Source organism: Orbicella faveolata, unplaced genomic scaffold, assembly GCF_042242905.1.
Source record: "Orbicella faveolata isolate gen_17 unplaced genomic scaffold, um_ofav_v1 contig_25, whole genome shotgun sequence".
Classification (NCBI taxonomy): Eukaryota; Metazoa; Cnidaria; class Anthozoa; order Scleractinia; family Merulinidae; genus Orbicella; species Orbicella faveolata.
Window position 1 is genome coordinate 26,366,010 of NW_028301553.1, and position 27,254 is coordinate 26,393,263.

At 40.5% G+C, this 27,254-nt stretch overlaps 2 protein-coding genes and 2 long non-coding RNA genes across 4 annotated transcripts; 2 read left to right on the forward strand and 2 right to left on the reverse strand.

The window, feature by feature from the left end:
* Positions 1 to 1,458: 1,458 nt before the first annotated feature.
* LOC149109684 (uncharacterized) lies at positions 1,459 to 22,319 on the forward strand. Its single transcript, XR_016208313.1, has 4 exons — positions 1,459 to 2,053; positions 7,524 to 7,900; positions 8,846 to 9,185; positions 20,467 to 22,319. It is a non-coding gene; the product is annotated as an uncharacterized LOC149109684 (long non-coding RNA).
* On the reverse strand, positions 4,321 to 13,740 carry LOC110068377 (monocarboxylate transporter 10-like). The gene is made up of 4 exons (XM_089293398.1): positions 13,072 to 13,740; positions 8,574 to 9,157; positions 7,521 to 7,890; positions 4,321 to 7,259 (listed from the first exon to the last, which is right to left on the reverse strand). The coding sequence occupies exons 1-4, from the start codon at positions 13,262 to 13,264 to the stop codon at positions 6,613 to 6,615; spliced, it is 1,794 nt and encodes a 597-aa protein (XP_089149524.1). The 5' UTR covers positions 13,265 to 13,740; the 3' UTR covers positions 4,321 to 6,612.
* LOC149109685 (uncharacterized) lies at positions 9,254 to 15,026 on the forward strand. The gene is made up of 2 exons (XR_016208314.1): positions 9,254 to 12,915; positions 13,042 to 15,026. It is a non-coding gene; the product is annotated as an uncharacterized LOC149109685 (long non-coding RNA).
* Positions 21,990 to 27,175, reverse strand: LOC110068058 (TNF receptor-associated factor 3-like). The gene is made up of 2 exons (XM_020775430.2): positions 26,938 to 27,175; positions 21,990 to 24,534 (listed from the first exon to the last, which is right to left on the reverse strand). Exons 1-2 carry the CDS (start codon positions 27,051 to 27,053, stop codon positions 22,995 to 22,997), a joined length of 1,656 nt encoding a protein of 551 aa, XP_020631089.2. The 5' UTR covers positions 27,054 to 27,175; the 3' UTR covers positions 21,990 to 22,994.
* Between the last annotated feature and the right edge of the window lie 79 nt (positions 27,176 to 27,254).

The window sequence follows — 27,254 nt, forward strand, 5'->3', positions numbered from 1 at the left end:
TGATTGCAAACTCGCGTCACTATCTCGACCAAACAAGGCGCGAGCTGTTCACGCCCCGCATTTCACCGTCTTTAGTCCGATCACGCGTATTGTTCCGTGAGAGCGATCTCATTGCTTAATTGTGTTGTTTCAGTATTTTGTATTGTAACTGCTATTGCTTCGGTTTTTCGACACTCGAATGAAAACCTCCCTATTAATTACACGCCGTTTAGTCGATATGGATTACGTCACAATGTTATTTTGTCGACAAACACGGCATCACAAAGAAAATGTGAAGGAAATTGTAGCGATAACAATGAAACGAAGACATTTGAACGTACCTCTAAAAGTAAAATAGCGCAATCATGCATCCGAAAACTTCACAGACCCCGCTCTGCATTCACCATCGCGCTCCAGCGTGTGACATTTATGATGGTCTCTTTAATTAGGAAGAAGCTTAATTACATCACATATTCTAATTGCGCTAATTAAATAACACGACAAGATTTTTCAATTAGCATGACGTCAGATAGGGACTTGCACGTGAAATTAACGTGATTTTACGTTAGCGAATCTCATATACAGTGCCAACAAATTGAGATAGTTTTAGCTTCCTAATTGGTTCACTGAGGGTGCTTCCATTATTTTTATCAGATTGATCAGCCTGATCAATTGTTGTAAAATGGAACCACATCTTCCGATGGAACCGGGTCAGCTGAGGAGAATTGCTCTTATCATTTATTTTTTCTATTCCTTTCAAACCCCCACATGAGTGAAAATCTATTTGGAGAGAAGTGGGGCAACGAACCGGTTTGTCAAAGTGGAACGGCAAATTTCAGACCCACTGGTCGGATAAAAGAGGGGACCTTCTTCATAGGCGGTGGTTTCCCCCCCCGAAATTCTTGTGCAAGGCGTATAATATTCAGAAATGCTATTAATTCGGTTATTCTCGTTTGTGATAATTTTCGAGAAGATAGACGACCTTAAGGTAATTCCCCTGAAATAAAACTGCCAATAGATTTTAGTTCAAACTTTGCCCGCTGAATATTTATCATATGAGAACTTAAATTATAAAATAAAAAAGTGGGGTGCCCATGCTCGTTAAGGAGCAGTGAGGCATTAAAAATGTCCCATTTTAGCATTATTTAGTGCTTATTACAAGAACGCATTCCAAGTTATTGTAAACTCTTTGTGAGTCCAGCCTCATGAAAACACACCTCAAACTACAGTCAATACTTGAGTCGGACACAAATAAACTTTTTAAGTTTGATTTTGACAGACAGCTGAATCCTTGTTAATATATTGGAGCCAAATTGCTTGCCACGGCTCTCAAACTGCAAAATAGAAAAGAATACACTGCAGCTGCTATTTTCCTTATTTATTCAATTTTCAACAATAGAAATCAGATCAGTCTTTTCTCACGCAAAGCTAATGATTAGCTGATTAAAATGACTGGAAAAAATTTGGGGGTGTCCGATCTCGTTAGTGAGCTATAGCCATTTTTCAACTGACAGAACTCAATATCAAGGCAAATCCGCCATGTTTTCAATGTGCGCGTGCACGAACGCACGCTAATGACGCCATAAATTATGCGCAGTAAGGATGCGCAATGCAAATGTGAGGAATCACCTTAAAAGAGATTATGGAAGGAATATTTCGCTCGCTTTCTACACATATTTTATGACTCCATTTTCATTCAATCCTGAAAAGTGGACAACGCTACAAAATTTCTCGCCTTTTCAGACTATCATTTTATTTTGAACAAACTGAGATGTCCAACCTAACCAATGGATTGAAGAAGCTGCTCTGTTGTTGGATACGACATCGATCTCCCGGGAACAACGTTTTTTACCTCGAGGCTCTGGGCACTACTTTGTTTTCAGCTTAGCGCCCGCTCCCACCTTTACTATCGTAACACTCCTGTCAACATTTCACGTGGCAAAAAGTCTCTTCTTACCAATTGTTTCTGTTATTTCTTCCCTTTATGATGAAGGAATCAAAATATCCTGGCATCTAGACTCGGACGGAGAACAAGACTTTGTGTCTGACTGGCGAACCCTCTGGTTGTTCCAAGGCAAGCGTACAGCAGTATGAATTATGATTTTGTACTTTTTAAGGAGTAGACAGGTATTTTGAACAGTTTATTGGCTGAAAATATGATTAATGATTAATATGGTAGCTACTGATGATTATAAAACCACTACTCAGCATATGCCTATCCTGGAAATTTTCCAAAATAATTATAATAATGATAATATTAAAAATTTATTAAGTGTGAATGTCCATGAAATGATCAAACTTGTGTGCTTTACATCATCAAAATTAAAACAAATCCTGAAAGTCGTAAATTTATAACGATTGCTAACCAAATACAAATCGTGTTAAAATTGGTAAAAATTGAAGAAAGCTAACTTAAAATAATGGGATGACCAACCCCTCAACTTGACCTGTTGCTAAAGAATAGATCCATTGTTACAGAAAAGGCATCACTGCCACCCTCTCAGTGCAAAACTGTTTAAAATTTATTTTCCACAGATTGTCAGTTCATAGAGGTCAGTGGCGGATCCAGACCTTAAGCTAAGGGAAGGGCTCGGTTTTGTTTTGATTGCCCTGCCGGCTTTTCTTCCTTTTGTGATATTTTCTTTTTTCATCCAAAATAAGGGGGGGGGGGGGGGGGGGGCGAGCCCCCTGGGCCCCTCCCCTAGATCCGCCACTGGAGGTTGACAGGTCTATCTTTTTGTTCATAGATCATAATATACTAAATTTTCTGTTTAGGTTATGTTGAAAGCTAGGTAGGTATAAGATAAACTGGCCTTAAACAATTGTTGCTTTTGCATTTGAAATGTGATCTACTGGATATCCATGAGCTGTGATTTGCCTGAGTACAAGTATGAAGTTTACATCGACAAGTACAGTGTTGAATGTCTGCGTGCACATACCTCCTGACACTTAGTCATGGTCCTCATCCACACCAAACACTATGTTTTTAATCTCCCATTAGCAAAACCCGCTCCTAAGGGGACACTTGTTTTTGTCACAAGTGTCTTGGCTTGTTGAAGGCTCGGCCCCAGGGGGTACTCGCAGTATACATGATGGGTGGGGGGGGGGGGGGGGGAGGGGAGGTCTGATGGAGCTTGACATCGCAAACCCAAAAAAAAATACATGAACCTGAAATTTTACACCCAAAAAAATACCTGGCATCAAAATGCCCTACTGAAAAATAGGAGCCCATCATGTTACAGATCTCTTGACCCAAAAAAATACTGAGGGTGTAAATTTTCAATCCAAAAACAATGTCGGACCCCCCGTCATGTATACTGCAAATACCCCCCCCCCCTCCAGGGACTTGGCTGTAATTACACCAGAGATTGCAGAGATTGTAAAAGGACAAAATGAAATGTGAATTACAACCATGTTTACTGGCCTACTGCAGAATCGTAGAAGTTCGAAAACCCAAGTTAGCAGCATTTAAGTGCCAGCCAAGTAATTTACAACCTTGTTTTAGAATTTTACCTAAGGAAAAACAATGAAGGTTCATTCACAAGCCCTCTGGCCTGTGCTCCAAGAATTTCCAAAAGCCTTTGTTTGCTAGTGAAATTACAACCTGTGAGTGAATTAACTTCCCTTTGTGAAATATACCGTTAGCTAGCTCTCAGTTACATCCACACAGCACTAATTGACCTTAAAGTTCCTCATAATTGAAGGGGTGAGTGCAAAACCATGCTAAGTGACAATTTTTTTTTTTTTCCTCAAAAGTGCCTGAAGTTTTGGATGTGGTTTTTAATTGAATAGAAAAACATCACCCTGTATTTTTCCCCCTGGTTTGCTCTTCATTTTTGATAAATAATGTATGCAAAAAAAACTCAGTTTTCCTGTGGCATCTTTTGGAGATCTTTTGTTGCACGAGAAAATAAGAAGTCTTTTGTTCTGCTGAACAATGAAACCAGCGAAGCATCACTTTAACTGCCAGTTGATGGAGCCAAAACAAGTATTATAAACAAATAATTGACCCATATTGCAAACGGTGCTTTGATGGCACAAGTGATTAATGCGTTGCGCTGCAAGCCTTGCAGTTTTTGACTAGAGGTTGGTTCAACACCACATCAGTTGATGCTTTTTTTTTTTTTTTCGTTATCTCTCCTCTTCCCTTTTCGACAAGTTGCATTTGTTGGGAGACCCTACAAAACGGCTGAAAAATATACTGGTGTGTAACCGACTAACTGGTGATGGACTTGCATTGGAAAGAGTAGCAATAACCATAACAATAATTTCATATGAAGACCATACCATCAATACAATCGCTCAAGTAAATACCTCCAGACAACTGTCCAGACAACTGTGTTTAATTTTTCCAACTTTAGAACAAGTTGCATTTATTTTTTTTTTGGGTAAAGCAACTCTAAAATGAGTTGATTGTACAAACGAGTTCTACAGAATCCTTCACACTATGTAATACACAAACATGTGAACTAAGTGACACAACTTCTAAAACTAGTTTAAAATAAAACCTGAGGTACATTGACACCCTAATTGAGTGGTCTATGTAGCAGAGTAAACTTACAAATCATTGACTGTAAGACCAGCTACACTGTGGTAATGACAAATTAATAGCACTTATAAAACAAATGTAAACTTACATCTTTTAAAAACATTTTTACACACATTTCAAACCCTAGTGCTCTATGTAGCAAAGGAACAGCTTGTTGGCTAATTTTGCAAGTTGTTGCGAGATCACAAATGTGTTCAGTCTTTCTGTTTAAAATGTGATCCTTGTGGAATGATATTTTCCTTGCTACAACATCTGCATGTCATGTTATTTGTCTTCGAACTGTGTCTGTCCACCCATCTCTATAATTAATAATAGCAACAACAACAACAACAAATAGGCCCTAGGGTACATGAATAATGCCAAAACAGTAGAAACAACAACAACAACGGAATAGTGTAAGTGTAAAGTATTTCTTGCAAACTTCAGGATAAAAATCACTCGTAAATTCTGTGTTAAACCAAGTCCCTATTGTAACCCCCCAAGAAGAATAAAATATATTATTGTATTGTAGACAAATAATCTTAAAATATTGAACCAGTGGTCAACATAAATAGTTCTTTCCAAAGTTATGACACTCGTGGAGGTTTGGTTAACTGTATTTTTAGAGAACTACTGTAGCATTTCTTCGTGAACAACTGAGTTGTATAATCTTGAATCAATATAATTTAGTTTAGATGTGGCTCTTTCTGCTTTCACTCAGCTACTATCACTGATGTGAATAAATTTGCACACACTGTAGGATAATCTTTGATAAGCACAACATATCTTCAGTTTAATTGATGCAATGTTAATTTATAGCAAAAGATTTTAACTGTAAAAGATTTTTAGAATATAAGGCTTTGGTCTGTGTTTTTTCTTATTTTTCATTTGATTGTTAAAACTGTTTTTAACAACTGTACTGATGGCTAAAAAAGGCTTTTCCTTCAAAAGTGCCATGTTGCTTGACGGGGTATCCCTAAAATGAATGCAAATTTCACAATGAGCTACATCTGAAATGTCAGTTCATGTTTTTTGCTTGCTGTCTTTGATAAATTTTGAATTCATGGCTTCAGTTAGTACCAATACACTCTCAGTGAGATGCAAAATATTTAATCTTTTTCTTGATTTTTGGTCATTGTGGTTAAATTGGCAAGTCACTCGAACACATCTCTTGTTTTCACTCTTCAATTCTTGGGGGCACCTGATGATGGTTTTCTCTCAAGTGCTTTAAAATGCTGTTTTAGGTTATCTAGAATGCTTGTAAAACTCGGTAAGTTGCTGTTAGGCTGTCCTATAAAATTTTTACCTTTTTGAGTATTCTAGAGGAAGTTATTATTTTTTTTTCCATTTCAAGAAAATCTTGGGTGCCATTGCCTTTCCAAAAATCATAGCTGAATTTTTTTAGGTACCCCAAAATGACATTTCTATCACTTCTAAAACAATAGGCATTAAATTTTTGATATCACAAATGTCGGAGATGACAATTCTCTGAAGAAAATCAGAGGTGATTAAACAGATAATTTACCAAACCGATCTATTGGGTGCCCCTGAGTTCTTAGTGACTGGATAGTATTGTTAAATTAACTCTGACAATGTTATATAATGATATATGTTAATGACGGAATCTAACATAGCTCCTCCTTAAATATTGAAATTGGTTGTTTCATCAAGTGCATTAAATTATTCCACCCTCACATGTGGTACTTTTAATTCACAAACATTCACCCTGACGCTGATTAATCTGGTCAATTAAAAAGATCCTTTTTCATCCAAGAGTGAAAACACTTATTTTCTGACCTGACATATTGAAGCATATTGAAGCAGCCAGGTGAGGAGAAAGTAGAAAATCATACACCTATGGAATCTATCATCTTGATGTACTACCATATTCGCACAATGAATATGAAACAAATTGTATGGCAATCGGTTAGGAGAACTGCTATTTCCATCTTGGAACTAATAAGATTTGACTCTCACTTCCGTAATATGGTCTCCATTACCATGGGGTAATTTTTTTAAAACACCAAAACTCAGTATTGATTTTCATGAATAACTTTGTTACTTTGCACCTCTTATGAGGCATACTGACTAGTCATCAGTTGCACCTATACAACTGTCTCCAAGCCTACGACAACTACTTTTTCTGCTTGGGGTGGAGGAGGCTGTTGAGGATTGTTTGCGATGTGCTGGGGAATGCATGCAATGCTACCACATTCACTGGCTGCAATCTCCTTGGGCATGTCCATGTATCTCCTTACAAGTGAGAACACAGAGCTGCTCAGTTCCCCTCTGAGCTGGAGCAGCCGACTTCGTCTAACATTTATGGTGTCCATCGACACAAGACATGTCTCTCGCACTGTTGAAATGCTGTTTGTGCTAAGTCCAATAGTGTTTCTCTTGTTGTTGATACTCAAAGTGGAGAGAGCATTATCATTGCTTGCCACACTGTAGAAAGATGCTGGTCTAAAATTATCTTCTGTCTCTGGTTCTTCAATGATGACCTCAGGAATACCACTGTAGCGATTTCTGTACATCTGTTGTTCTTTCTCGGCCAAGGCTCTTTTTTCGTCAAAGTATGTAGGCTTTTCATTATAGCCACTTTCCTCTGCAAGAACAACTCTGCATTTTTTGTCCTCTTCTCTCTCTGGCATCAGAAATGGAATGCCGAACATCATGCAGGCAGCAGCAGTCGGTACAGCACCAGCAATGTAGAAGGCCACTTGATACGAGTTTGAGGCATCATAGATAAAACCTGAAAGGGCAGCCAAAAATATTCACATTTTAGATTAGCTGGAAGTAAGATTGGATTTTAAGCCACTGTTAAGGGTGATCAACACAGATCTGTTCTGGTTTTGTTTTATCCATATTTTCTGTACTTAGCACCAGTTACATGTTTTATTGTAGTTCTTGTTTGTTGGGATTGACCATTTAATTTTATGGCCTCCAAGTGCATTGATAATTGATTTTAGTGAAAGGATAGAAATCAATCCTTGTTTCACTCTTTTCAACTCACCAGCAATTGGGGGCCCAAGTGTAAGAGGCACAGACTTGAGGGCAAACAGAACGCCAACACCATGCGCCATCTTGTCTCTTCCTACAATGTCACCAGTCAGGACAGGAGCCAAAAGCACATAGCACCCTTCGAAGAAGCCAAAAACCGTGGCATAGATAACAAGGCCAGAATACGAAGTTAGAACAGGGCAAAGTGTGTTACTGATTCCGATCATGAGAAATGAGATCTGGTAGAGATACAGCCTGTTCACCTTTGGGTGGTCTGCCATCTTGCCAAAGAGGAGGCGTCCGAGGGTTGATCCAACTGACATGATACCGATGAGAAGTGTTGCTTTGAATGGGTCAATTCCTTCTTCAGTGGCAAGACGCACCTGAAAAAAGGTTTGAGAAAGAAATAGTAAATTAGTTTAACAACCACTGAGTACATGCAGTTGCAGTTGAATCTCCGCTCAGAGTTTCTACTTTACAATGGACAGGTCTGTTTGTGACCAGATGCTGATTCCATGCAGTTATTCCAACTCTCTGCAATAACCAGGTTGTTGATGATGGTTTCAACCATATTAAAACAAATTTTTTCACAACTTGCAAAGAATGTAGAGACTTTATTTGACTCATCTCTTCTTGCTTTGGAGAGAAGGGGGGAAGAACAAATAAAGACCTTGCTCTATTATCAAAATGAAAAAGACCTTCACATTTGGAAAGCAATACCAAAAATCTAGAGTTCAAAGTCTGAAGCTTCAGTGGGATTCGAACCCATGACCTCTGCTGATGCCAGCTTCCGCAAATGCTCAAACTTCCAGCTGAGCTGAAAAGCCTTTGGGAGAGGGCCACTAGTGAGTTCTATTTATAATTGGCATGTTAGACGAGGGTGTGATATTAAATGCTTTGTTTTGAGTTATATACATTTATAGTATCACTGCTGGTGGGGCATTTACTCTTAGTATTCATAAAGGTCAGGTTTTATTATGTTTCTTTTTGGGTTTAAATGAATCTGATGTTGCTTTACAGTGGCAATGAGTGTGTCATTTCAGAGGGAAAAATTAAAGGGACTTACCAAGTGAACAAATGGTACAAAGTACCCCAGCATCCAAAGTGCTAATGATGAACACCACAAAATGTATGCCTTGTTTTTAAACAATTCCTTGAAACTCTTCAGAATTGCAAATCGCGATTTCTTTTCCCCTTCAACCTGCTTTGCTGGTTGAAGAAAGCCAGTGTTTATGGGTCTGTAGACAAGCGCACAGAAAACCACACAAGCAAGCATTCCTGCAGAGATCCTCATTGTGTTACGCATTCCGAGGTGCTGAATCAGTTTCTGCATGACAGGTCCCATACACAAAGTTCCAACGCCGCTGCCTGAGGAAGTGATTCCATTGGCTAATGAGAGGCGCTTTGAGAAGTACTGTCCCAATATGACTACAGATGGAAAATAACACATGCTTGCTCCGACTCCAAACATTAATCCATAGGTCAAGTCCATCAAGTAAATATTGGTAGATATTGACCCTAAGAGACAACCACCTGCAGCCACCATACAGCCAATCATTGTTGTCGCACGGCAGCCAAACTTTTGGCACAGGGTGGTCGCTAGAGGCCCGAGAAGGAACATCATACCGTAAGTTATGGAACCAACCCATGCTGAAGAGAAAATAAACAATTTGTTCAGGTGAGTTGAGCAACCTTGTAAAGACACTTTGTGCCTTGATATCAACATATATGTTCTCTTTAATTGTCTTGATAAGTTTCTTATCCTGCCATTAAGGAGATTTTGATTATAAAGCAGGGATGCAGCTAAGAAAAAATATCATCCCACTGCCATCTGGTGTTAATAAGTTGATGTGTAATTTTACACATGAACAAAGCCTGAGGCATAATTTTATGCTGCTCAAATTTTTGCCACGGAAAAGGTCTTTCTTTCATCATTGATGCAATTTGCATGATATAAGAAGTTAGCAATTTCTTTGTAGTTTTCAGCAGCGACTACCACCTGCAATTATTTTCCTCTTTAATTAAGGGAGATAGCATAGAATATTTTTTTGTCTACTATGATTGGGAAATTGAATATCCCAAAGAACTTTTTAACACATTTTCTCAGTTGCACTCAATAAAATGGTGAATATTTCTTCGTTGTCTACTGAAATCGTTAGGAAGTCTAACTGGTGCTTACATTCACAGACGTGTTTTGGTACGAAATTTTTAGTCTTTCATTTGGTTTGGGTTAATTTATTTTACGGGTACAAAATGTCCCCTCTTTGCGCATACAACAAAGGAGTATTGTGTTGTAACAACCAGTTTGAACTGACCACCAGTTTATTTTTCGGACCAGCATCAAGCCACTGAAGACGGCATTAAAGTTTAAAAATAAGCACGGACTCGTTACTTGTACCCAGATAAAAAAAAAAGGTTGTACCATTTTCTGAGAAGCAGCCCGGAACAGATTAGTTTTTTTTTTTGTGAAAATAGAGCAGAGGGTGATGAGGCGAAATGGAAACAATGATGGATGTCAATAACGATGACTTATCTTTCGAAGTGTTAACAGTTCTGTGTTATCTTTACGCGTCCATGTTACAAAAAAACAGATATTGATTTTCAACAAAAACATAGCGTCCCTTGAATAAAGTGGTTTTGTTGGTTGTGTATACTGGCAACAAGTCAACCGATAAATTTAGGGAGATTAAAAAAGTGAAGACCTAGAGCAGAAGGGAAGAGTGACTCGCGAGAAGAACCACTACAGAGACAAGTCTGAGATGGTTTTAGGCCATGAATGCAAAAAAAAGGGGAGGGAAGCGCGTGCAAGAGGAAGATTCACTTTTAAATCGCGCGTGAGCTCTCGCGCTTTTCTTTTCCCACTACGCGCTTTTCAAAGACCACCCCACGAAACCGCGCGTGTGGTTTTCAGGTCAAGGAAATATTCTTGTTTGTGGCGTCGCTATAATGTATTGTTTTGAAATCGCAAATTTCAGAAGTCTAATGATTTTTGAAGGTGCTTTACTCGTTTAAAATGTTGAAATATTGGATAATTAGGGAAGTGAAACTTTCCACCCACGGGTCATCTCAAATTTTTTGGAAATCACATGATTGGGGATATTGTAGCAGAAAAAGGTGAAGAACCGCATCAGATATCATCCCTAACAATTATGCCACTTGGAAAAGCAGACGATAAATGGCTTAATTGCATTTAAATTTGCGAGAATATGGGAAAATTTTGGCCAAAGCGTGTAAGGAATAAACTTAATCGCATGCAAGGGGATAACTGTACAACCCGATTTCTCGTAACAGGACTGCAGTTTGCATCCTTCTCAACGCCAAGGTCGTTTTTCACTAAACGTGTTGTTTGCCTATCGCTATGCTTGAATCTGCACACAATTCAGTATTCTAATTAAAAGATATTCAGTAACTTTACTTACAGGCCGATAAGATAGAATTAAAGAATTATAACGGAGATTTAACATATTTTGATATATTGACTGAGGCTGCTTCTTATCTGAAATCTGTCATAAAAAGTTTTGTTAATTCCGCTTGCGTGAATCTTTTGTTGCAATTACATGCAGATTTTCATCTCAGTAAAAACAGCGTGTTGTTTTCCTACTCAGACAAATAAATTATTTGTCGAAGGAAAAACATGCAACGAGATTAGGTCTGAAACCGAACATTCCGTGACAAATTGCTCTAGGAAATAACGAAACGAAATCCCCGCTTCCGACGATGAAATTGCCGCGGTCTAACTGCAGTGGTAAACTAAACTGCGCAATTAAATGGCTTTGTTTTTATAACTTCTTAGAACAACAAACGGAGGAAGCTTTTAAATTCAGTGTCGTGTTTCATTTTTATCCATGCATAATTTTGAAAGTTTCTGGTGTGTGGCAATTTAAAATCTCCTGCAGGGATATTTTCTGCGTCATAGTTGTTGCGAAAGAGTTTTCATAAATCCTTCCTCTGTAGGTCATTTCCCACTGTCCTTACTAGCTCGTAAAACGGAAACTCAGTCTTTGGTATTTTTACTCCAAGCTACATTGTAGCTTAAATCCGAGCCGGACTTAGGTTTTGATTTGAAGTGTTTATAATACAGAGGAGAGATATACATTAGATAGTGTGCATAATTATTATTTTTATATTGAAAATTACACCTCGTTTCTCGTTCCCATTTGTGCCATTTCGCACGTACCGGTGTTTCGTTATTTATAGAGAAGGAATCCGATCTTCCAGTTGGGACGAAACAGGCAAATTTCGATATTTTATGACATCTAAACAGAGGGTCTGTTAATGTAGAAATCTCCAAATTTAGCGTTGTTTCGGAACGCTTAATCCATGCGGTCAAGCATCTACCTTTAAAGTTCATTTAGCTGAGCTGCCATAAAATTTGCATGAAATTTCACCAGTGCTTGTTAACGAGTTTTAAGCGACCACAGAGAGCGAAAGAAGATAAAAAGAACTTTGAATTTGTTATTAAAAAGTTAACTAATCTGTCAGTTGATGTTTTCGTAACGAAAGACGTTCTGCGAAAGATAAGGTAAATTCAAGAATTATTTGCCCAAGTATAAATAAAACAATGGCACAGTTATCTGCAGTTGTTATCTTGTAAATGACATAACCTTTCGAATGCAAATGAGCTCTTTTAAACCTGGCTAATACAATGGCAATATTTACAGTAATTTTTTCTTTATTTTTGGCAACCAAAACGTAAAGAGAGTGTCAGCAAGGTAGGGAATTAACTCAGGATGGCTAAAAACTAAAGCTTTTCGTCACGAAATTCAAGCTAGTACGTGAATTGGGGGTGTGTTTGGGGGTATTGGTCGAATGCAATGGAAAACCCCTAAAATTCACGCAGTCTCAATCCAATGTTGCTATTGGCCGAAAATCAAGAAAAACAGGTTTTTGACAATTTGACAGTTCTTGTCATATGTGACAATGACGAGCGAATTCGATCGAAGAAGAAAATTTTCTTCGAGCAAATGAACTCCTCAATGTGAAATCTCTTAGCCTTAAAAATAACATAAGCATGTCCCACATGAAGAAGTAACAATCACTCGGGAATCTTGTGTTACTATGAAAATATTCCAGAGTCGTATAGCGCCTTGCTTTGTGCAGAGATACGAGAGCAAAAATTATTTCAGCTACCTCCTACATGACCGGCGTCGGGTTTTCCTTTCCACTGTAGGCCGTGACTCGAAAGTCGATGCTTGATATCGTTTGAACAGCTGATCTTAAAATTTCCTTGGTCCAGGTTTCGTTTTTTCTTCGCTGGTTTATATATCGATTCGACAAGCGAGTTGCCGTAGATTTTCAATGATAGCCGGCCTCTCGGCTTTCAGAATTATATGAACCTTCGATCGCGCGCCGGCCGGAGAGAGGAAATCCACTTGCAACATATCAAGAAACATTGCTCCAGGATTAATGTAAGTGATTATTTTCTGCGCCCAAATTGCTGGATTGTACAGGCAGCAGCTAGAAGCAATTAGCGTTCAGCAAGAGATTAAAAATACAACACAATACAAGCAAGCTCATTTGCATCTTGTTTTTAGAAAGAGGAGAGAAAACGATATCGGCGTTACCTGCGTCAGCCTTGCCGGTGTTGAACTCGTTAAGCAGCTCCACATACATGACGCCGAAGTTGTTCATGGTGCCAAGGACGATAAACTGCGTGGAGAAAGTTGCCAGGCAAACCAGCCAGCCCCAGCCACCATCGGGAAAGGGAACAATAACTTCGGGTTTTTCGTCCATTGGTTTCTTCTTGCAGCAGGCCATTTTCTTCGAAGATTTTTTTGCTCGATTGCTGGTATTTTGTTAGACCTCCAACTGCTTTGGATGTTTGCTTGAGGTTCTAGCTCTCTGCGCACTGGTTTTGCGCTGTTCCACCAAGCGGTGTCCTTACAAGAGATGTTACCTTGACCCAGGCTTGGAATCGAGTGACAATTGCAAGCCGAACGACTTCTGCTGCGGGTTGATGGGTTCTTTATTTAGGGAAGTGACGTCTTTGTATCAAGCTGGCATTTCCTGGCGCTGATTGGTTAATAACACATGTTTGCCGCTAAGCTGCATGTTCTAGCGCTGATCACGAGTGTATTCTCCTCACCTAAAAAAACAACAGATTGTCAGCTGTTACGGCGTGACTTACGAGACTCATGTGACTAGTGATTTGCATGACAAGACCGTGTTTAAAAAAAAAATGCTTGCTCGTTCTGCATCGCGAACTTAGCTGTAGGTCGGGGAACTCTAAAGACTCTAAAGGGATCTATTTCTTGTAGTTCATTGGGGGTAAGAATGTGTATAAATAAATACCATCTAACCACGTCTAACGTTCCATATCAGATTTTCCATTTCCGGCACGTGAAAAGAACATGGTATGTAGTGACCTTTAGCCTTTAATTTCGATTCTGAAGAAAGGATCCTTTTGAGGTTTTAAGTCTTTTGTGCTCAGAAAATTGTTTTTTCACCCATGTAAATATACTAAAGTCATGCAACGGACATCACTTTGCTGCCCTTTCCAAATCAATGTTTTCTGACCTAACCCAGTTCTGATCCAATTATTTAATGTGCAGGTCAGATTTTACTGGGCGATGGTCGGCGCAGATTGACAAATCTCTCAACACAAAACATGTTATGCTGAGTTTAAAATTGTTGAATTGCAGAATTCAAACCCGGTGTTTCGGTTATCCAGGGGTTATGCAGCTCACATAGAGTAAAAAGTATGTATGTTTGAGAGCGCTTCGTACCGGTAGATCAAATTCTTCGTCCTTTTCTATTTTTAGTGATGACCACTTACTCATTTACTGAGGTTTCGACCTGTATAAACATTCAAATTTTCTGCCCTTGTTTTAGTGTTCCTTGATTTGTGATTTCAAATTTTTATAGCGCGCAGCCAGATTGTAGATCGCTGATCGATAAACCGTGCGCTTTTTAACGGTTCTACAAAAACACCTGGGGGAACGTTTAGTTTTTGCTTTGCACAAAGAGACACTTGAACTATTTAACAGGAGATAACGTGCTTGTTTGAAACAATAATAATGAAAACAAATCTCGGACGACACGATTTATTGTCAAAATATCCCTATTTACTTTTCCTGTGTTCAAGTTTCGAAGAAGATTTGGAGACCCTAAATTCATATGAGTTTGTTCGAACTTGTTCGCAGAGAACAAGGAAATACTTTCTAGTTCTTTCGTTAATTAAAATTTTCTACCTTAGCTCAGCTAGCTTCAGCTGAAGGAACTGAAGCGAATCGTTTTGTGATCCGAGTGTTATATAACTGAACGGTTTCACCGCCCACGCGAATTTTCACGTTCAGCTATTGTAAATTTCGAGTACACTTCTCATTAAAACGTAATGTACAAAAAAATAATAAAGTTTCCTGCTTTCAAATTGATTCTCAACGTCGAAACACGCTGTTACAGTAGCTATGGCGCAATATTTCGCAAATTTATAATAAGCCGTCTTGATGCTCCGAACGCCGCCCGGGCCCCCGGGTACCGCCGACGCGGGGTCGTAGTTTCTAAAAAAAAAAACAAAGAATTTCGCAGAATTAGCACAAACTTGCTGGAAGTCGTTGAAATCATTCATGCAGTTCGCGGTTTGTTTGAATTTCAAAGGCCTTTCAATATTGTGCGTGTAGTGTGGTTGCCGTGAGGGGTCCACTAGTTAGGTTTTTATACCAGGCTGGCACGAGACGAGGGGAAGGAAGCCCAAGAAATGGAAGAAGGGTTCGAAGTGGAAAAGTAGCTTTGAAAGGTCACAGAGCTTATCATCAAAAAATGTTTTGGAGGCTTTGTCCACGTTGTCAGAATGAGTGTTTTTATGCAGAGTTGTTTGTTTAAGTTCGAAAAACTTTACACGGATAATACCTTGAAAAATTTCAAGAGTCTTTTTTCACTCGACAGACTCTTACCAGGTTATCGTTGTAATGCAGTGTTCGTCAATCGCAGGAAACATGTCCTTGTCTTTAATTGTTACAATATAATACTCCCAGGAATATTCTACTACTAGAGGTTAAGCTAAGGTTGAGAATGACGTTAAAGGCAACCTTTTGCCGTTCCTTATTCAGCCTCTTGTACAGCAAAGTGAGAATATTTGTATTTGTACAGTATTTTCTGGTTGTCGCACACGTCATTCGTAAGTCTCTCTAATATGTTGTCATCGCTGCACGTTTCTTGGTATCCCGAGCTAATATACTAAGTCACAAGTTTGGATTTTATGTGGCGAGATGTCACGGGACTTTCCAGGCATTTCCTGTAAAAAACGATTATAGCGTGCTTTCTGCTCGCGTGCGAAGACGACTCGCAGTTCGGACCTGCGCTTTCGTTTGCCAAAGCTGACGCTGAGGGTGGCCGTAGGGTTTCCTCGTCGTGCAAAAAGCTGAATCGTTGCGGAATGTTTGATTTTGAATTCCTTAATTCAATTTTCAGAAATGCGCTATAACCAAGGCCAAGGTTAAAGCCAAAGGCGCGACCCTCGGGGATGGGGTGGGGGCGTTGGTGCTACCGGAATGAGACCAATTTCTCGCAGTTTTTATACCGCAAAATAATCATCAGCAAAATGAGGAAGAACTAACTGGACTTGAAAAACGAGTTTGAATAGAATCGAAGTTTTTCTTTAGTCGTTTGCGTAATTCATGCCTTGGTGTGTGCTTTGTCGTTTCTGTTAGAGAAGGGGGCTTTTTGTGGTTTTTATGAGGGGTGCCGTGAAGCTGAGGAATCTTTAAATAGTTTATTTGAGACAAATCTGTTTCTGAAGATTTCATTTATAATGCAACGCATAAATATTAATAAACAAAAACGAGGAGTGCGTGTATAAATCCCACTAAACAACAATAGAATTAAATCAACTGCACCTGATTCAGTTAGTTGATCGATGAAAATTCCTTGCGTACCTGTGTATCTCTTCTTACAAATTTCTGGTCGACATTTTCAGATATTTTCCTGTTCTTTCACTGAAACATGCAAAAGCCAAAGTTTGCTACGGCGCACCTTCCCATCCACGTACGTAGGTCAAGTGGGTCACACTATAACATGCGCCTGGCCCGTGGCCATTTTCCCTGCCCATTTGCTTAGCCTACCGTGTCGGTGTCATATATAGGTTTTTATTTTCCTTTCTCGCGAAGAGCGATGAACCCGCTTAAGTGTCAAACGCGGCGAGCGGAGACACGAAACATAAGAAGAATCTGGTTGTTTTATTCTTCGCCACGACGACGGTTCGATTCACCGTGATCACAGATCACGCCCCCCTACAAAAAGCCTTGTCTGGGTCCTAGGGTAGGGTAAGCCTGGCCCAGCTTCCAGTGAACCCGCACAGTGATTGCTTTTCTATGGCTAAAATTTGAACAAAGTTGGAGATTTCTAAACAGCGTGTTTTTCAGAGGAGTTAGGTAGAAGTACCCGAAGAGAAACAATTCCACTTTGGTTACCTTGATTCACCAAGAAAGTTCATTCAGACCCCGGGATTCAAACCAACGTCGCATGTGATTGAATCCCAGGAAAAAAAAATTGCTGAAGTCACTTTAGATCCTGACATAAATCAGTGCCTACATGTCTTATTGTAGATCGTTTTCGGAACACTTTGCAGCTTCCATCCTGATCGCCGTCGAACACTGAGATTTGTGCGGCTTCGATTACATTTCCCCTTCCCCGCCCCCCTTGGAGATGTAATTTAAGTGTGTGATCCTATTAGCATGTGTGACGCCTGCAAAGCGACGAGCCTAGATAAGTAAGTTAGATACCGGGGAATGTCGTGCGACAATTGACGTGTTTATTTTTGAACGTATCACGTGGTGTCCTGGTGGTGAGCTGGCTGAGGTGACCTTTTTTGTCCAATGAACATTCTGCACGACATTGTTGTTGATGCTGTTTGTTTTTTCATTGCAGAGCTGATAAAAACAACAAAGGTTTACGCTACGTTTAGGACCGGCTTTGTTTTTAGAAGGAAAACAGAATCATTGTTGCAAGAGTACATGATACGTACACGATCCGCTATTTTTAGGACTTCGCGAATTTTTTGTCTTATTTTGCATGCCCAGGGGTGGACTTCTTTTCTACTCTCACTCGGCAACAGGTATTATTGCTGCTACACTTTGTGGGATTTGAACTATTTTGGTCTACAATGTAGCATAGATTTCGTCTTTTTGGTCTGCGAGAAATAGGCCGGGGGGGGGACTTCCACACGAAAAGGTCGGGAATGCTCGTCGGAAAATTTGAATTAAACCCCTAAAGGAGACCACTCTGGGCGTGGTTCGAACTCTAATTGACCCCTAAAAGATACCACTTTAAACGGATTAGATTTACCAGCTTACGTTCAGGAAAGGAGCCCTCGCTGGTCGGATCGGACTCGAGATACCGGCAGAAATCGAGCCTTAAAGATACTGTAACAGTTAAAAATGCGTTTCGCTATCAACACCCCAAGTGAGACCAGAATCATTGATTTATACCACTAAGCTAAGCTACAATCTTGGACAAAATAAATGGAACATCTGGACCACCCCTCCCCCCCATTTCAATGATGCCAAAATGGCGCGGTTTTGCTCCTTCGCGCCTTCATCATTGCTTTGGTAGTGTGTGTGTGTGTGTGGGGGGGTGGGGGATAATTGTTCCATTTTATTCTGTCCAAGATTGTAGATGACGAGCATCCCCGACCTATTTATATGGGAGTACTCTCCTCCCCTCCCTCCCTCCCTCCCTCCCCTGGGAAATAGGATATATCAATTCAGATAGAGAAATTCAGAGCAGAAAACGTGGAACGAAAAAATGATAACTAAAGACCCCAGCGCTCGTGTGCGCGCACAGGTTGTCGTACATATCACGTAACTTTTATAAATGGTGTAAATGGACAGAGTGGTCCAAAGTAGGGTCAAGCTACATAAAGCGCTTACCTTCGTCTGGATCGCACTTATCACTTGCTGTATCAGCAATTAGCGTTTTACCCGCTTACATTATGTAAGAGTTTAGACTCTTCCATGAGTTGAGGCGTAGTTGAGGCGTAACGCGAGCAACGGCATGTAAGCGAAAAAGGAAGAGAGGGACTTGGTGCGAGGAGCGATCCCAAGCGGGAACTGCGCTTCTCTCCTATTTTTTTCGTGCGCCATTCTTCGCGCTGCGCACCAACTAACTGAACGGCCAAAAGAGGCCAGTAAGAGATACAATTGCGTTCAAAAACAGCGTGCGGTACAGCGCGGGAGCCTCATGTACATCCACCCTGGCCCTGGGGGGATTCTCGTCGTCTCGTTTTATAGGGAGGGAAGTCAATTTAGGACTTTTGGTCTCATTCTGGGTGTTCATAACAGTAAGGATCAGGACAGCCCACGCGCAAAAAAATGATGAACGCCGACATACTGTACTCATGATTTAGATCGATATACACTGATCCATCATTTCTGGTCTTATTTTGCACGGTTTAGAAGGGCCAAGTGAACCATTAGCCACTCCCAGATTCGCTTTCTTTAGAGGTGGTTTAATTTGCAACGAGGGGCGTGGAAAGTTAAATACAGTAATCAAGTTTGGCCTTTGGTTTTACTGCCATGTGCGTATTCTACGTCTAGTGTCCTGTGATTTTCATATTAGGAAGAGCCTGGAATCCTAATGGACTTTCGTGACAATGAGTAACGAGTGATGAAGTTTGTCCGAAAAAAAAAAAATCATTTTCAGTCAACTGCGTGATCGGGATTTGCTTTCTTTCTGTCTAGTCAGCGCGCAGCGGAACCTGTAATGGAGAGGGTAACTTGTTTATCTGGGGAATCAACTGGCTAATTTTTTTTTTAAATGCCATTCAGCTCAAATGGAATCCCAGTAATGGGCAATTTTGTCATTTGCTTCTAAAGTCATTTTCGTTTCGTGAAAGTACTTTATTGGGGCATTGACAATCTGCTCCATTTAAGGCCCAGGTTTGGGGCTAGCAATAGGACGCGACTACATTGCAGCGTGCTTACTCTTTCAATATCATCATTCTATTTGTTACGTGCGAAAATTTCAAAGTAAACACTTATTGCTCCTGAACGGCCTGGGCGTCAGTTTGGTTTGCCTCACAACCGAGTTGTCAATCAGACATTGATTTTGAAAAGAAGCTGGAACTGTCTATTCACAAAAACAGAAGATGGATACGTGACTTGTAAAATACGAAAATATGTTTAAAAAGAATTATAACAAGGTAAAAGAAAAAAATTAAAATATTCATAGAAAGGTCATAAATGTGTTAAAAACAAACGTTTCGTACTCAACGAGAACGAAATGTCATGCACCGTTGGATGCTCCATTTCAGACGCCGGTAAACTGACTAGCAAGACAAAACACACGAAAGGCGGGCGATGTATAGCGGTTACATTGTCTTCCTACTGGTGAAGGGAGGCCCTAAGTACATTGTACAGTTTGTTCATTTATCTTTGTCTGAATGCAGCGAAGTGGAATGAAACAAAAGATAAATGGTTTCTTGAATTCCTAAGCACATATGCATGTGCTGGTTTAAGATTATGCAATGTAGGTGTGTTATCTGAAGTAGCAAGTATAAATTGGCGGTTCAGTAATTGAGATTCATTGTGCATTTGTGTTCGAAGCAGACAGTTTAATTTTGTTCTGTTTACTTTAATTTCCTTTTTCTGTATATTAATGCTGGAACCTTCGCGATTTTTTACTTTTTCCTGTAAGTCTTACGGGAGTTTGTCTTGCCTGGCCTCGGCCATTGTTCTTTCATAGTTTCAGCTTTCTACTGGTTGTTCATTCACACAGTAGTTCCGATTTGGTGTGTTCAGATTATTTTCTGGGCGCTACTTACCTCAGCGTAGTTTTCTTACTTAGTTTTTGTTCTACTGAAAGTTGTTCTGAACAAATGCTGTTCCTGGGCTAAGACTTGTGTCTGCCTATCCCGCACCGCATTATTGTTGTAAGTTTTTTGAGTGCGGGGAATTCAAGAATTAGCAATCAGTGCCCTTTACAAGGACCATCTATATTTTTGGTTGTCTTTTATCTCTTGACAGGATGTGGATCGTTGCTGGTCGGGAAAGAAGAGCGTGCTTCACTGCTTACAGGTCCTGAGAGTGATCGTTGTTCCGAGTTAGTGGTCTGAAGCCAGCGATCATTGCAGCAAGAATTTGTTCTGAGCTGTAAGAAGGTCACCAATACCTGCAGAGCTGGAATTCGTCCATGCAGTTTTGAGTCTGATATCAATATTATCAATAGAGCTGCTCGGATTGTTTACAGACAAGGAAAGGAACACAGGAACCGAAACATTCCAACTTGATGATAAAGATTGTAAGCTACTAAAATCGGCTTCTCTCTTGTAATTAACTTAGAATGCTATTAACCTAACTTGTGATCTGATATAGTCAATGATTACCCAGTTACCAACACCAGACTCAGGAATAACGAGTTCTCTTTTCCGTACAGCTCGGTCATAAACCCTTCTCTCCAGTGGTGATAAAATGCTAACTTTTCTCTATATTGCCCTCTAAGTAACTGATCAGCCTCTCACTGACCTAGATGGAAATTCTTCCAAGAAGAGTTCGAGAAACGCTATAGCTATAGTAACAGCCAAGAAATTTGGATGCTTATGATGACACCAAAATATAAGACAATTTTCCCATTAGGAGATATATCCATGACATATTCTCGTATCTTTTCTTACTTGTGGGATTTCTGTCTTCGATTTGCGCAGGATAGTCTATTCCAGTCCCCCTCCTCAACAACTTCGCTATTCTGAATCGTGCGCGCGCGATTTTAATACGCGTGGCTGACTGGAAAGTAGTTCGCGAATGCCACGCGCGCTTCCAGTAGAACTCCCACAGAACCGCGTGTCCGCTACGTTTAATACGTGCGCAGTTGCCGGTAGCTTGGGGTCAAGCATGATATTTCCTGTTCAATAGGTTGAATTGGATTATTTACCTAGATCATTTCCGGCTAGTGGCAGGAAGTTCCCCTTCAGCTCTTTGATGGGGTCGAAGTTTTAATACTGCCTTGGAGAAGTGATGATTATCCTGGAAATTAAACAAAAATCAACTTAACACGTTTATTCTATTACCGCTTTTCTCGGAAATGTTCTTGGATATTGACTCCTGAGAAAATTCGCTGTACAAATCGAAACCCAGCCGGTTAGACGGTTTTCTCGTTCGTTTTGTTGCCTAGAGGGGCGCAATATGAGCCCATCATTAAGGTACCGACAGTTTATTTTAGGCTAAAATTAACCCATATGGTAAATTGATGTTGGAGTATTTAACCACGAATTAGTTTTGATATCACGCTTGAGGGCATGGGGCTCAGTCAGTTCTACCTATTTTAGGAATTAAAGCACAAGGTGGTCTTTAGTACATGAAAAGGGGGATTTTTAAACTAATGGTCTTATGTAAGAGTTGAATAACCGCTAGACGATATACAGTCACTGCATGGCGGGTACCTCTCTTCATGCCCCAGGCCCCTCTCAAATTTGTCTGTCTGATAGAGCCGGTTCACTTTGCTGAAAAGCCGCTAGTGCGTATGAGACTGGAAAATTGCAGCTGAAACAGACTCCAAAGCAAAAATAATTTAATTCACTTTATTCAACAATACATCACAATGGTAATTCAATAAATCTTAGAAAGCGAAGGTCATCAAATCACAGCCTTTTAGACATCACGTAGCCGGCTTCATGTAAAACAACGTGTCAAGGTATCAAAGTATTCGAGCCTTTTGATGATGTTTCTCCGGATGTCTATTCTGAAATTCTTCTACGAACGTGATTTCCTTGCTCGCATATAGAAACATTGTGTGTTACCATGACAACCATTCACTAACCTTGACCGAAGGACGAAGTGCTCCATAGCAAACACAAAACCAAATCTGAACTCCAATTAAATAATTTTTCATAAAACAATCAAAAGCGATTTCTAGCGTTATGCTGTGTTAAAATATATATTTAAAGTATCGAAACAGAATCGAAGACAAAAGTTGTTGAAACGTTTACCAGTTGAAACAAGCGACACGAGATTTTCAACGGACTTTGAACACAGCACAAAGTCGATTCCATGATAAGTGGCCAGCGAAAGCAGATCGATTTGATAAATACATGCAGCACACTTTAACTTTGTATCTTGTGATCACAAAGCAGTCAATCACACCGCCTCACACTAATGAGCATCATTTTTTCATGGCTGGTATAAGCGCGAATATCATAACTTTATTTTGATTCCAACCAAACGAGCGTGTTGATTCAATAACAAAGGAACCACGTGACACTTTAAACTCGGTATGCACTGTTAATTGCAGGGCCCATCACGCCTTTCGAACCAACATACTATCTCGGTTCTCTTTGCTTTACTCCTTGCGATCCCGTGCCCTGCTTGGTTTGATTGCTTTCGTTATTTGCTTGATGGCCGCCCTGGGGAGGATAGCTGTTACCTGGCAGTGTACACGACCGCGCAGTGCATGATGCAGACGACCTTAACTGCGTAGCTTGGCTTTCCTGGGATTCTTCATTTTCTCAGATCCGTTTCCTCAGAGCAGAGGCTTCCCTTCCTGAATCCCTCGGTAAATTTCAAATCATCGGCAAGCCAGTGCCATCCACGACTATCTTAATAAACATGGTATCATCGCGAATATACCCTCTCGATCTTAACTGGCCGTGCGAGCAGAACAGGGGACAGCCCGAAGCGATGTTCATCTCCGAGCGCGGTCGTTGGAAACTCGAGCTGTTCGGATCCGGTCGGAACGTCTCGGTGACGTGAGTGATGCGCTCCTGATCCAACAACTTCATGGTGATTTTTTGCTGAAAAGGCCAAGAAAGCAAACCGTCATATTCTCCTCGCATTAACACTATAAACAGAGAAATATATTTTCCTTTCGCCATCGGGCCATCCCCGTTGAGATACGCTCGTGCGCAGAGCTTATAACCATAGCGAGCGGTGTAAAAAGGAGGACTGTATATAGAGATAGTTTTCCCGTCAACGGATTCACGAAATCTTCGCTGAAAGTCGTCGATTTTCCATAGAAACGTTCCGTCATAGGACGTCGTTTCTAGTATTTGAAGCTTAAGATCTTGATCAGCAAGTTGAATTTCGTGCAAACTTAAGGAATGTTCCACACGGTCGAATCGATGATGACTCGGCGAGGATGCCCGCTCGAAGTCCCGCGAGCGAGCGCGAGGGCCCCCCGCAGCGTCGCCGAGTCTTGCTATCTCGTTTCCAAGTACTGCTAGCCTTTCGTCCTGTAAATCTAAACGCTGTTTAACTTCATCACTGGCCTGTTTGCTTTGTTTAGAATTCATGGTTTCGACGCTTTTTCGAAGTTCATCCATGCCCTTGCGCTGCGCTTCCACGTTCTCTTCAACTCTCATCAGCTTGACCTGGTGCGTGGAAAGCGTCTGTTTGTTCAACGCCAGTGCTTCATTTTGCAGTGCTAACCGCGCTTCGTAGGTTTGGTTTAATTCTTGAGCATCTTTCAGTTGTAGCTGTAAGCTTTTCATTTGCTCTAACACGTCTACTATGAATTTTCCCGATAGTGTCAAGTGCTCCGAGGCATGACTTCGTAGATGCTCATCCAAGGAATCCCTAGAACCTTGAAAATTGCAACCCATGGAACTAAAGCTACACTTTGTCGGAACTTGAGGACATGTTTTTGAGTGCTCCAGAAGGCCTTCCCTGGGAATGTCACTCTTATCGCAACCGTGAGGACATTTGACAGGGAACTTCCCACACTCCTCCAAATGCTCCCTCATTTTAACCCCAGGGAAACCACCCAGGCAGTAAGGACAATCCACGACTTTGTGGAGACAATCATTCTCCACGTGTTTCGCTAACTGGTACCTCAAGACAACAACGTTACAGCCAAGGTGATGATACAGGCATTTCACTTCCGAAAAAGAACATTCTGCTTCGTGGGCTTGCAGCTGACCTAATTTTCCGCACCATAGACATCCCAGTGATTTCTTAGGACAATAACACTCGAGTGCCACGATTTCTTTCTGAGCGCATTTGTCCCTGAAAATGAAACGCCTTTCAAGTGGCTCTTTATCATCCGGGCATTTGGGATTTGTTGGATCCTTTTTAAAAATATCTTCCAAACATAGCCAACAAAATCTGCAAGACGAGAGATGTGTTAGTACTATGTTAATGTTTAGTTAGATTTACTTTAGACTGTTCACAGCGTCTCTCTTTTTAAACGTACGCGGAGGAAAAGCGAGCGAAGCACGTGGGGTTGGCGGTGGGTGAGCGAGCAAAACGAAATAGGGAATGTTTTTCTCGGTCCTCACCCTCTGAAGTCCAGTTCTATCACGATTCTACCCGCGCGTTCAACGATTTAATAAAAACACGAGAAAGTAGAGGCCTGTTAACAGTCTACATTTACTGACGCAAAACTATACGTGTTAAGGAAGAAGAAAAACATCTAGAAAGCGTCACACACCCCAAGAAACAGAAACAAATATAAGGAATTTACAGAACGAAGATACCAAGCAGTTTTTCGAAGCAAAATGGAAGTTTTGATTTGTCGTATTTTCAGCCGAACGGCGATATTGCCAAGTTCTTTTTTGTGATTATTAGCATTTTGATTAAATTGTATGGCCAAGCGTATTTTACAACTAAGTATTCCACTCCCCCTTCCCCCGTTCGTGACACATCTTTGGCACATCGTTCCCTTTGATTCTGAACTCCTTTCAGTCTGCTACTGAAGTACAGTGATTGAAGCCTCGTTATGAAGCCCAGGATGTTGGTGGCTGGCCAGGATTTACGGCGCGCAGTTCCTTCCTTGTCCTTTGTAAGCGAGACTTCTTCTTCAACGCCTTTGAAAACATCATCTGCAACCATTCCCTTGAGGCGCCTGTACCGCATAATCGACGAGGGCCTGGCACGAGGAAATGGAAGATGATTTGACCGGCTAGTTCCAGTGCTAAGATTTTCACCAATTCAAAAGGTCTTCTTTCCTTAAATATCCTCCGGTTGATCTTAATTGTTCGATCAAATCACCTAGTTACAGACCTTCAGGAAGTTGTATAAGAACTTCGTTCTCGTCAGTGGATATTTTCGGAAAGGCGAGTGAAAGTCAAATGAGAATCTAGCCAATCAATTCAGTAATGTGTCTCCCTTGGAGCTCCGTTTCCTTGTGTCCAGGCCTCACCGGCTAAAGAGGAACAGGCGCTCTTGGGACGAGAATGTAAACTGAAGAATCCTCGTCAACGTGTTCGTCAAAAATTAGGAGTAAAGTGAAAGCTTGAAGAGTGAAACAAATCACTGTTAATAAGCTCTGTATACACGAACGTATAAGCTTGGCCAATTAATAAAACTTGCCAGTGCGTGGCTCAACAAGGAAAACTTTCGCTGGAGTTTTGGGAAATTCCGGATTACATCGTAGTATTGCGCCTTCCAAGAAAAACTTGGCAAGATAACTTTCAGTATTGTACCCAAGCAAATAAAACTTTTGAAAGAAACCTTACAAAGAGAGTGAAAGGATTACACAAACTCCCCGGACAAGCTCTTCGTTCACACAGTAAAACAAAACTGTCAAAGATCGGTGAAAGATATTTTGTTGCACATGAAGCAGCAGTTCTGCATCAGTAGTTCTGGCTGTTTTGTACCAGCATGCATTCACTGAGTGTTGTACATATGAAGTCACTTTTGTAAAAGACATACTTTTACTGTCTGTCTGACATAGCATCTTATCAGCACATGATGTAATTTCTACGGAGTGTGGGTGTATTATCTCTCATGATAAAAAGTCGTAACGTCACTGCACCAAAGAAGATATTGTATTCAAAGCGATGATTTCACATATTTAATCATTTCACTTATTTGAAATAATATAATTCAACTAGACGGGTTTCACGCAAACTGGTGGCGATATATATGTTGCGATGAATATTGATCAACTCTCTATATATGGGATTTATTTTATTTCGATATGAGTCTTTTAACCGGAATTTGCGCTAAGTGCACAGAAATTTGCGCTGCGACCGAGTAAAGAACATATTGTGCAATACTTCAATTTGCTTTGCGGGCAGTTTACAGTTTGTCGGCCATAACTGATTCCAATTTTTTTTCACTCGTTTTGCCAAATTTCAATAAAACCTTTAGGTGAATCCTCGATTTCAGCCCCTCACTAAAAGTTGACTTCTTCGTCTCATTCGACAAATCATTGCGAAACTTTGCCAAGGTTGGTGTAGTAAATATTAGCCGACACTTGGTACATGAAATTATGGTAATTATGGATAACAAAATTAAAGTTCGTCGACGTTCGAAGGTTTGCCTTTGCATTGTTACTCTTCAAGAAGTTTTCTTCAGAAATCATGTTGTTACATGTATAGAGCATCGCTGGCCATCGTACGGGGAAATACCCAAATTACTTCGTAACTCGTGACGCCAACATGACAGTTTTGGATCACAATTGCTCTTCGATTCAAGCAACGGAATGTTATAAAATGATTAGAAGAACTATCTATTGAATACAGATCGGTTATACTGCGTATGGTACTTTCGCTCTGTACTTACCGATGACCACACGACGACTGAGCAGGGTCGAACAAGACTTGATGACAATCTATACATTTGTAACGCTCTTCGAGTTGTCCATCGACAAATTCGACAGCAGAATAAGACGAAGCCATCTTCTAGCAACCTCGGTAAAAGTTTACCCACTTCCGCTAGCCTGCGCCAGCCTTGTCGAAAGTAAAAGTGCTGAGATATGTCGAGCAGTTCCGTTGAAAGTTCAAGAAAGTGCTTACGTTGCAAGAGATTAGAGAGGGGGAATCCCCGACATGAAACGACCAACGAGAGACGGCAACGCCTGACGTCACATGAATCGACGC

What these genes read in the sequence shown, in the direction of transcription:
- LOC110068377 (XM_089293398.1), bottom strand. Translation starts at nt 13,264, where the DNA reads ATGGCCTGCTGCAAGAAGAAACCAATGGACGAAAAACCCGAAGTTATT. An exon ending in TTGTACCATTTGTTCACTTG is followed by an intron (nt 7,891 to 8,573) that starts GTAAGTCCCTTT and finishes ACCTTTTTTCAG; the next exon opens with GTGCGTCTTGCCACTGAAGA. An exon ending in ACTTGGGCCCCCAATTGCTG is followed by an intron (nt 7,260 to 7,520) that starts GTGAGTTGAAAA and finishes CTGCCCTTTCAG; the next exon opens with GTTTTATCTATGATGCCTCA.
- LOC110068058 (XM_020775430.2), bottom strand. Translation starts at nt 27,053, where the DNA reads ATGGCTTCGTCTTATTCTGCTGTCGAATTTGTCGATGGACAACTCGAA. An exon ending in CAGTCGTCGTGTGGTCATCG is followed by an intron (nt 24,535 to 26,937) that starts GTAAGTACAGAG and finishes CTCGTCTTGCAG; the next exon opens with ATTTTGTTGGCTATGTTTGG.